This window comes from Octopus bimaculoides, chromosome 20 (genome assembly GCF_046866305.1).
Source record: "Octopus bimaculoides isolate indiv1 chromosome 20, ASM4686630v1, whole genome shotgun sequence".
Taxonomy (NCBI): domain Eukaryota; kingdom Metazoa; phylum Mollusca; class Cephalopoda; order Octopoda; family Octopodidae; genus Octopus; species Octopus bimaculoides.
Genome location: NC_142947.1, coordinates 42,210,462 through 42,222,499, shown reverse-complemented (window position 1 = coordinate 42,222,499; position 12,038 = coordinate 42,210,462). Strand labels below are relative to the sequence as shown.

The following is a 12,038-nucleotide window of genomic DNA, read 5'->3' as shown; positions in this document are numbered from 1 at the left end:
TCATTTCGCAGCGATTTTCCATTTCTTCTTTTATGACTTTTGGACTGTTTCTCCTGTTGACCATCACGATTCTTCATTTAGATGCAAGGACCAGAAAGATGGAAGAGAAATCATCCGCAGTAAGTAAGGGACGCTGGGAGTTTCTGTATTTTGAAATGTGAGAAATTTATACGAACATATATACATTCATGCATACATACATACATGCACGTGTATATGCGTATCTGTTTATATATATATATATATATATATATATATATATATATATATATATATATATATATATATATATATATATATATATATATATATATATATATATATATATATATATATAAATATGTATATATGTATGTATTTATATATATATGTATTCATACACACACACTCACACACACAAAACACACACATAATCTCTACACATTCTATTTTCTCTCTGGATTTTTTCATTCTGTCTCCGTTTTTGTCCTCTTCATCCATTCTGTCGAAGAGCCTGCGATCGAAAGATAAATGATTCTTCCATTCTACCCGAGCGTTGAACTCATATACCTGCTTGTGGTTTGTACACCTGTCCTTTTATTTTGATTTCTGTAAATTTGAAATCAATCAATCAATCAATCAATCGCTCTATCTGTCTCTCTCTCTCTCTCTCTCTCTCTCTCTCTCTCTCTCTCTCTCTCTCTGTATATATATATATAAATATATATATATATATATGTATATATACGACAGCATTCTTTCAGCTTCCATTTACCAAATCAACTCAGATGACACTGGTTGGTCTGCGGCTATATTAGAACGCTTGCTTTTAGGACAGAACCATCTTACCAAGCAGCCAGGCCTTCGCAGACACACACACACACACACACATACATGCATACACACATATATATGACTTAGATGTTTCGGCCAGTTTAGGCCCAGGTTATGTCTAACTTAATAGCAACACCTGGTGAAGCCTTTTAGGTCGTGATTCACATCTCTGTCATATATGGGACACCTTGGACAACTCTAGCAAAGACTTTTTATTGTTGGAGACATATCCGGGTGTTGGAGGTTGGTCCGGGATTTTAGGGGAGAAATTTGTCCTGAGAACTTTTGAATTTTATAAGATCCCTTTTCGCTTCTGTTTATTCTGCTATAATAGTAAAGAGAGCTGGACCGCTCGAGCTAAAGTAGTCGTGTCATATATATATATATATATATATATATATATATATATATATATATATATATATATATATAAGGGTAGATAGGTAGACAGACTGACTGAGAATTTGATTGATAGATAGTTGTATTCATGTTATATATTTTGCTTCCAAATTTTCACACATTGTCTTAAATTTCAGGAGGTCGTAGTTCGATTCCTTACACGCCATTGATAAACAGGTTCTGAATTTATGGACCTCGAAAGAATAAAGACAAAGCGCGACTACGCGGAATTTGATCATTATCTTGAAATATTCCGTATTGTAGATGACAGTTATAAAAGCCCCCAGAAATGTTTTCCGATAGACATTATTGAAAAATAGAAAGCAATGAATTTCTCAAATACTATACGTAACAAAGCCATACAATTATAACAATGTTAGTTAGTTTTCATGTCAATAACATATATATGTAAATCTGCCGTCTTCGTGTGCATACGTACATGAACTTGTATGAATGTATCGCTTTATGTATATATTTGAATGTGCTTATATATATATATGTGTGTGTGTGAGTGTATTTATATCTGGATATATATATATATATATATATATATATATATATATATATATATATATATATATATATATATATATACAAACACACACACAATGACACACGCATACACACAGAGAGACACTCACAAATATATATACATACGCAATGGTCTTTTGATGACATCTTCGAACATTATATCGGAGGAATTACACGGATGATTCGTTTCCAGAGTTCAAATCGTTGGCTTTACATAAGCTCACTCCGTCAAAGCAATGAACTGGTGCAGAAATGTGCCATACGGACTGCTGTCGATATAATTGCAGTGCAATGTAAATGGTTTTGGTCAAGAACACAACGCCTCACCTTGTTCTTTAGTCGAAGGTACAACCATTTGTTCGTGAGTTTAAAACCTGAAGCAGTAAACCAAGATTAAATATTTTAGCATATATAAATATATGCATGTGTTCCTAAATGGCAGACATATATACACGAACAAACATGCATCCACACACCAGAAGATGCATGCATACATTCACACAAACGCGTATATATCGCCTTGTTGGACCGCCGGAAGTTGCACAGTTTTTTTTCCTCTCCTTTTTTTCCTCTTAATCTTTTCTGTCGAAGAGCGTACGGTCGAAACGTAATTGACACTTCCAGTTTTCTCGAGCGTTAAACTAATACATATATATACATATACATACATACGCACGCACACACATTTATATATATATATATATATATATATATATATATATATATATATATATATATATTCAATTATATATATAAATATACATATATACGTTTACATACATACATATACATATATACATATATGAATATATAGATACATATGCTTGTGCCTACGGGTGTGTGTATGAGTGTATGTGCGTGTTGTGTAAGCACCAGTTTATATGCATAGATATATACATACACGCACAGACACACACTCACACTCACACACACACACACACACACACACACACACACACACACACACACACACACACACATATATATATATATATATATATATATATATACATAAATATATAAATATATACACAGAAACAATATAAGATTCTAGCAGGGTATGTAGGCAGAGAGTTTCGAACGATGCACTCCACTAATGTTCTCGTAATCAACACTTTTGCTTTGCAAATTAATACCGAAATTTCTCAGTGTAAAATGTTTTGATCATAGTACGATAAAACGTTGTGTGTGCTCCCTATACTAATTATTCATCGCCTAAATATACTTTCATTTACTCTTTCTTTCCTCTGAATATAATCAAAATGTCTGGAAGACGTACAATGTAAAGACTGACCTTTGAAGAAATGACACTGTAATGAATAAAAGCGCAGACATTACGTGATTTTTCACTTCGTTAATTGAAACTACTAATAATTTCATACGTTGAGAAATACTCAGACACCTTGTATAGTTGGAAATCACATATAACGAACTAAAAATTGTATAATAGAAGTAACGCGAGAAGCTGTGAAGGCAGCATTTATTACACGTAGAAATGAAAAAACGGGAAACGAAAAACGGAAAACGAAAACAGATAAAACTAATATGTAAAAATTAAAATATAAAAGGGTAAAAGGACTGTCCTCCTTAGAGTATAATATTTTATGTGATAAGTTGCTAAAAGTAAGTATTTCCTCTAAATAAAAGCAGGCTAACGTGCAGAAATACAATGATATTGATGAAGAAGCTATATTCGACGCTAAACGTAGTAATATCGATGAGAGATTAGAACGCTTAGCTAAGAGAAAAACGTTTATCGCTTTAAGAAATTACATACCTAAGTTTGCTGACAACCCTACTTGTAGATTGTTAAACCCAGCTAGGTGTGATATTGGGTTAGTAACTAAAAGAATTGGGCTAGTAACTTAAAGAATTGGGCTAGTAACTAAAAGAATTGGGCTAGTAACTAAAAGAATTGGGCTAGTAACTAAAAAATAAAGTGGGCTAGTAACAAAAGAAGTATGAAAATAAGTATCCTTTTCCTTGAAAGAATAATAAATCTCTCCAGAACCACGTCTCTCTCACTATACGTCAACATGCATGAAGAATATAGCAAATACATTTGGAAAAAATGGTTCTTCCATTTCTTAAATCTACAAGCAGTAGTGTAGATATACCAGTAGTGATTGATTTCGTTTTCTGTGTCGTATTGGCACATAAAGCTCATCTACGTAAAGTATTTTTAGAATTGTATTTAACTTTCCACGCTTATTTGTTCAGTTGAAGGCACCACCACATCCGAACGCACATTAGCGAGCAAGTATAAATTCAAATTTCAAATATGTTATCATTATCATTAAAAAAATATTAATAAAATGGTCAGCGAAGTTAATCGAAACATGGGAAATATATATGAAAAGTCAGGGTACAATAAGTACCTAATTGCTTGAAAGAAGAATAAAATTCCAAAACCATGTATCTCTCAGGTATATGTAAACACGCACGAAGAATGGTGTAAATACATTCAGAATTTTCAATTTATATTTGTTTGCTATTCTTCGTTTGGAAGTTGTAGGGTCTTCGGCTGAATAAACGCGCAGAGAAACGTAAATATATTTTTAAATGTAGGTTACGTAGAACGCGAAACGAATTGATTCTGGGATATCTACCCACTTGTTTGTAGATTTACAAACTGGAAGATAAGTTTTTCTAAATGCATTTGCTACATTCTCCGTGCGTATTTTCATTCGTTACACTTAATTAGCTCTCATTGTCATGGGTATGCTTTTGTCAAAGAAAAGCATGAAATTGACGAGTACCGATGCACAGAGGCGGTAAGAAAGCGGTAAACCACCAAGTTGTGAAATAACAATGTAAATTTGGTGGAATTAATAATGAAGTTGTCACCCACATCTTTAAAAGAAGCTGTCCAAAAATGCCATTATTGTATTGCTTAGCATTAAATTGTAATCATTGATGAATTATCTGAAAATCTATTTCTATGATGTTATTTCTATTTTTTCACAGAACCGTTTCCTTTCCAAGAAATCTCTCGATGATAAAGCTGTTCACACGCCAAGTAAGATCTAATTGTATATCATACAAGATCAAAACGTAAAACAAATGTTCGGGGACCAGATTAAATGTTATAAAATATTCACTTTCAATCTCTTTCAGCTAAAATCATTTAAACGTGTCTCCTCACCTACTGGCTTCTAATTTTTTTCGGGTTCCATTCGTTTTTCATTACTTACTCTATCTGCTCTACGAAATAACCACTTTACGTTACTTGCCTAAATTCATTTGGAAATGTCTTGCACTTTACCATAATTTCGTTAATAAAAAGTAACCCTCTTATGCTATGATATTAACTATTTTTATATGTGTTTATATGCAGGGCCACGCCAATAAATGTAAGTAATTTTGTGTACCTGTAAGATTATAATCAGGAAAAAGTCGCAAACAAATATTTTCAGTTCAGCTCTATGAATGTAAGAAATATTTTCACCTCTAATGTAAGTGTAAACAATAAGAAATTGTAGGGTGAAGCGTGTGTTGTAGTAAGAAACAGAATCAATGAAACCATCCACATATTTTTGCTGCTCACTAATTCTGCAAGTTTGGTGGTTGTAGAGAAATCATGCACCTGCTTTCGAGGGCCCTTCCAGCTGGAAGCATTTGTTATTAAGATAACCGTTTAGGTCGACAAGCGTAACCAATCTGAACCGATGGGTACTTTCTGCCCATCACTTTTCTGGTCTACCCCTAGATCCTTTTCTGGTCTACTCCTAGATCCTTTTCTGGTCTACCCCTAGATCCTTTTCTGGTCTACTCCTAGATCCTTTTCTGGTCTACTCCTAGATCCAGTTTGAAGAATCCGTCTTGTGATTGTTTTCTGTGAGATTGAAATTGCATGTTCTTAGTACCGGAGCTGTGACCTATCAATGCAGAGAAGCAGATGTTCGACCTGGAGACATTTCCTGATCTCTGACTAACCAACCCAGTTGAATAGCGTTACCTCAGAGATCCCTTGCATTCCACATAATTTCTGTCGTACTATTTCAGTCTCTAAATTTTGACTTCAACACCAATAGTTAACGATTTCTACCTTTGTGTTCCGTACTCTTTGTGGCTTAATTATTGCATGTTCTGTACTTTTGCATTTCTGTACTTTTCCGTACCCGCATTTCTCATTCAGGTTTATATTTTTAAGGGCAACACTTCTTTCATTACAATTAACTATATTCACCTTTCTAATTGAAAAGTGATACTATTCTAAATAGCTTTTGAATACTGATATTTTTCAAATGTTAAATTCTCTTTGCACCTAAAATTAAAAAAAGAATTAATAGCAGCATATCTGTTGCAAATAAATATATTTCTAAACAATTTTTATTTTGAAATAATGTCATATTTTAATTAAATCATTAACAATTAGTTGTTGTAGTGTGTAAAATTTATATTACAATGTGTTATTTATACGTATATATTCTAATGCATAAAAAGAATAATAAAAATTAATCTGAAATCGCGGCAATAAATTTCATAACTAACTCTGTGGTTTATATTTTTAGACGGTCTTTTTTCCAACACATTCGTCTCATTGAACGCTTTCATTTCAATTCAAATAATAAATTACTTCTCTAAAACAGGAATAAATATTTTGATTTTTTTAAATTATCACCTTTACCCTTTCGTTACTTAAAGCCATATAGCTGATTTTCTAGCTAATAATTTTTGACAAAGCTTTCACCATAAGACACGTTTCATAGAGCTCTTTTACCGACGATGCGAAGAAAACAGCGGCTTGCAGTGGCTACAGAGAATACATTTAAGCCCAGTCTAGCATCAAGCTAACAGATAAATGAAATCAGATGATGTATTTCATAACACTAAATATCTTAAAATAACAAAAATATTTCAATATGTTACATTGATTGGTTTTCCGTGATCACTTAAAGACACACCACTTTTGTAGCACATTTTTTTGCCGAGTTTTTGGTCATAAATCTCATCCCATATAGAACTTCCATTTGAACATAGCTACTGTACCGTTTTCTTTAACAATAGCTGAGATGTTTTGTTGAAAAATTAACTGTTGCGATTACTTACTATATTTTTTTAGTCACTTAAATTCATACAACATTTTCTTAGCTAATAATCTTCACCATAATTTCCTCGCAATGAGCACTTTCTTATTAACCTAATTATATACATTCCTTTAAAACTAACCAATATAAGTTGATTCAAAGTCAAATTTTCGCCTTACCCTCATATTTTGTTCTAGTCCTTTATTTAATTCACCAGCCTTCAATTACTTTATCTTAAACATTTAGTTAAAGACTGGATCATCGTTGCTAAGAAAACCTCATTCAATTCGGCCGAGAAGTGAATTAGTGATGAATCATGCAAATCTTGACGAGTCACTAAAAGTATTCATTCACCTAGAGGCGTCGGTGATTCTTTCCCGGAATCAGATTTACGTTCAAAGTACAAAGAAGTTTCAAACCCTTTCTTTCTTTCTTTCTTTCTTTCTTTCTTTCTTTCTTTTTTTCTTTCTTTCTTTCTTTCTTTCTTTCTTTCTTTCTTTCTTTCTTTTTTCTTTCTTTCTTTCTTTTTTCTTTCCTTCCTTCATTCTTTCTTTCATTCCTTCTTTCTTTCATTCTTCCTTTCTTCCTTCCTTTCTTTCTTTCTTTCTTTCTTTGTTTCTTTCTTTCTTTCTTTCTACCTTTCTTTCTTTCTTTCTTTCTTTCATTTTTCATTCTTTCTTTCTTTCTCTCTTTGTTTCTTAACTCTTCAACTCCTCTACCAATTCGCCACCTATCCTTTCTTCCTTCCTTCCTTCCTTCCTTCCTTCCTTCCTTCCTTCCTTCCTTCCTTCCTTCTTTCTTTCCTTCCTTCCTTTCTTCCTTCCTTCCTTTCTTCCTTCCTTCCTTTCTTCCTTCTTTCTTTCCTTCCTTCCTTCCTCCCTCTTCCCTCCCTCCCACCTCCTTCCTTCCTTCTTCCTTCCTTCTTTCATTCCTTCCTTCCTTCCATCCTTCCTTCCTTCCTTCCTCCCTCCCTCCCTCCCTTCCTTCCTCCCTTCCTTCCTTCCTTCCTTCCTTCCTTCCTCCCTCCCTCCCTTCGTTCCTTCGTTACTTCCTTCCTTCCTTCCTTCCTTCATCCCTTCCTTCCTTCCTTCCTTCCTTCCTTCCTTCCTTCCTTCCTTCCTTCCTTCCTTCCTCTCTCCCTCCCTCCCTCCCTTCCTTCCTTCCTTCTTTCCTTCCTTCCTTCCTTCCTTCCTTCCTTCCTTCCTTCCTATCGTCCAATCATTGTCTCCCCAATTCATGAATTTGTAGCCAAGAAATTCTTTCCTACATGGTTCACCAATTATTTCTTTTAAACAACATTGTTTCCCTTTAAATTTCGTAGGACCCGGTCCTGGATCCCTCTATACCCGGTGGGGTAGAACAACCTGTCCACGTAATTCAAGTCTGGTATATGATGGTTAGTATATTCTGTTTCTAATCTCTCTCTCTATTTCTTTCTTTCTTCCTTTTTCTTTCTCTTCATCTCTCCCTCTCCCTCCCTCTTTCTCATCTACACAAACGTTTATCCTATTATTGTATATCACGTTTTAAGTGACGCTTATAGATTCTCTTGAGATTACACAAGACTACTTACTCCGTTGAATTTATTTGGTCATAGACGAAATATGAATCTTGTGAAGATTGATCACACGAACAGGGTATCATCGAAAGTACACTTCAAGCCAAACACAGAATATAGTTACCTAAGGACTGTATCCATTAACCACGCACTAAATCAGCACGTCATCACGCTAGTGCACCTTGGTAAGGGAATTCTGAGCTTTCCAGTCACAATCCAATATTTTCCACCTCTTCCCCAATCAATCTCACAACATAGGAATTGAACAAAATCGTGTTTTGCATTTTAGAGAAAATGCGTGACGTAACGGCCTTCCCTTCACAATCTTTCGATATCAGCACACAAACATCTGCAGCCTTGTATCTAGATATATTAATACACATTACCAGCACAAATGCCTAAGCGCACACCTACAACATATATATATATATATATATATATATATATATATATATATATATATATATATATATATATAACAACATACACACAAAACGTACACACGTAAAGACAGTCAATGTTCAAACATACCCTCCCACACACGCACACACATAGACACAAACACACACACACATACATACACACTTAGACCCAATAACGCACAAACACGTATCTGTGTCTTTTATAATAGCAAACTTAAAATTGAAAGTTCCTTTCCAAGGATTTCTTTTAATCCATCTTTCATTCATTTCACACATGACTTAACTTTATATTTTATTGACTTGATATATTCTTACTAATTCTAGGTGTGGTTGGTGGATCAATACATAACCAAACAGGTGGCGGAAGTAATCTCTTATGTTTACCTAACGACCCCATTTGGGCCAATTATACTACAAGAGTTGAAAGATATGGTCTCATATATGGAAGTGAATATGAAATAGGGTCCTCTACGAAAAAACTCTTTTCTTTTGCTAACGCTGAATCAATTAATGATCACAACGTTCCGTGTGCTGTCTGTTTGACACGACAACCTGCTGTTGTTATGATGTTACCAGCGAGGACAGTGTGTTACCCTGGTTGGTCAACTGAGTATTCAGGATATTTGATGACCGAGTATTGGAATCATAAGGGCAGACACGAATATGTGTGTGTGGACCATGCACCAGAAGCTGATCCAGCAGGTTACAGAAACGAAAATGGAGCTTTATTATATTTCGTGGAGGGAATTTGTGGTTCATTGCCATGTCCACCGTATGTCAATGGTCGAGAATTAAGCTGCGTTGTGTGCAGTAAATATTGAACGGAATATAGTTGAATTTGCTTCTCTAGGAAAACTTATGTTGACCAATTACAAGACATAATATGATATCATAAAACAATATAGACATTTTAAATTCTGTTTGATAATATTTTATCCTAGTCATATAAATCGTTAAAATACTCTTCCCTACTAGTTAACAGAGAATGTGAGAATTATGCTAATAGAACAATGCAAAGCTGAGCGAATAATTCTAGAAAACGTTGTATAAGGAACAGTTCATAAATCTAAAATGTGGAAATAAAATAATTCGTTTAACTGTATTTTGTGTTCTCTCTTAAATATTAACAAACCCCACTTGAAGTAATATCATAGAAATATATGATGATTCCATCATTTTCGACAGGAATGTAAGTAGTAATCCTGTCACGACCTATTTTTTAATCTGTATCTAGACAACCTCGTGACCCCACCACAAGATTAATTAACATATTTCAAAATCGGTACACGTTACCTTCAAACACTGTACTGTTGCCTAAACACTGATGCACTACAATCAGAAGTTAAATCACCAGCGAGTATCAAATACGAAAAATTAATATATTTCTGAATCTCTCAGAGTGATTTATGCAGCAGCAGCACGATAAAGTGATAGTATGTTGTCAACTTAATGTAGCAATCGCACGAAGGGGAAGAACGCCACTGTTTCCTGTTGGACTTGACACATTTTCTGTGTCCTTGTGTTTTCAAAGTGGGGATAAGCACTTCTGCCCAGCAAAGTCAACTTCCTAAGACTAGTTTCTGAGATATTGCTCATCATCAGTCTGGAGTAGCATAGCTTTCGATGCCCATCCGCCTTTGAAAACATATATATTTCAAGTGAAATACATTCACTGATTTTTGCGAATAGAAATAATATATTTCTAAATATCTCAGAGACATTTATGTAGTAGCAGCACGATGAAGTGATAGTATGACCTAGGACTAAATAACAGTAGAATTCTTCCCTTTCATTGGACTGTCACTTAAAGTTGATAACATACTAACAAATATAATACAAAATTTTTCAATGCAAGGAAATGTGGGAAGACGGAGTGATTGCTAAACATATTAGTAAAGTGTTATTTCCCAATATGAACATAAAAGACTTATGAACCGACTTAATAAATGAGGTTTACTGAGGAAGCAGTTACAAGAAAGGAAATTCCGATGGAAAACTTTTATGGTACGTTTGATGTACCAACACCTAAACCATTCGTGGTAATTACACGTTCAAGTTCGAGAAAAAGTAAACGAACAAAAGTATTTAAAATAGACCGTAAATGCAAGAAATATTAAACTACCAGCGGAGTTTGATTCTAGAAAAGGGGAAGTGTTATGAGAGAATGCTGGTCCTCCATCACGTGACTGAAGGTGGACTAACCGAATGCAATGAACAGGAACTGAGTGATCAGTCAGAGATAGTTGACGGTGTTAGTTCGATCGTATTAATTTACCGTGTTATTTCGACGTGTCTTGGTTTAACAGTCGTTTATTGAAAAGTGAATGCTGAGTATTGTACCTACGTTCGAGTAGCACAGAGTGCGTTCGGTTTTAATCCTTATTTCAGCAAAAGGATATTTTAGATAACTACAACCATCTATTTATTTGTTTAATACCATTATATACTAAACGTATAAACCCACGACATAACATTAGAAAATGGCATGTATGAAGCAATCAAATCTTAAGTTTCCTTGCTGGAATGTACGTACATGTTCGGACACGCCCGTTTCCACAAAACTTGACAGCCATATTGCTTTTATAAAGAAGTAACTGTTTCGATGCATCCTCGACATAACCGGAAGATTCTACATATAGATAAGTGTTGAATGATTAGAAAATGGAATATTTAATAGCTAAATTTGATATCTACTGACTGCATGCACAGATAGAGAACGTAATTATTCAGCCACTGGGCTACATAGAAACAACTCCTGGCCATTCTGCCATTCGACAGATGAAATGTGAGAACATTACTTTGGATCTTTCAGTAGATAAGTTCATTCAACCGCGCCAGCCTTGAGTTTCCGTCTACCAAATTTACTCACAAGGCGTTGGTCGGCTGGAGGCAATAGTAGAAGACACTTGCCTAAGGTGCAACACATTGGGACTGAACTCACAACCATGTGGTTGGGAAGCAAACTTCGTGTCAATTTATTACGACCGTGTCTAACGACTACTTTGATTAATGAAAACATTACACCATTGAAAAGAAACCGTTTTTGTCCATTTTTCGTCACCAGTCACAAGTCTATCCAAAAAGGGTGAAATGAGTTCGCGAGAATGGCGAGAAGAGCAGATGTGAACTCGGGATTTGCGGTTGCTCTCGCTCAATTCATGAGTCACACATTTCCCAACTGTAGGAACCTTTCCAAGTTGTTGAAGATGGCAATGAACAGTTGTATGGTTTTAACTAAGATTTATCGTTAATTCTCCAAATCAAAATGCAGGATTTTCTTCAATT

The 12,038-nt window shown here is 34.6% G+C and overlaps 1 protein-coding gene across 1 annotated transcript in view; it reads left to right on the top strand.

Moving 5' to 3' along the window:
* Positions 1–9,855, top strand: part of LOC149131714 (short-chain collagen C4-like) — a 10,069-nt gene extending 214 nt beyond the window's left edge. The window contains exons 1-4 of the mRNA XM_089338453.1: positions 1–119; positions 4,711–4,762; positions 8,095–8,169; positions 9,078–9,855. The exon at positions 1–119 is cut by the window's left edge and continues 214 nt beyond it. Of these exons, the coding sequence (XP_089194579.1) occupies positions 1–119; positions 4,711–4,762; positions 8,095–8,169; positions 9,078–9,574 (743 nt within the window). The 3' untranslated portion in view covers positions 9,575–9,855. The remainder of the gene's footprint in view (positions 120–4,710; positions 4,763–8,094; positions 8,170–9,077) is intronic.
* The last annotated feature ends 2,183 nt before the right edge of the window (positions 9,856–12,038 follow it).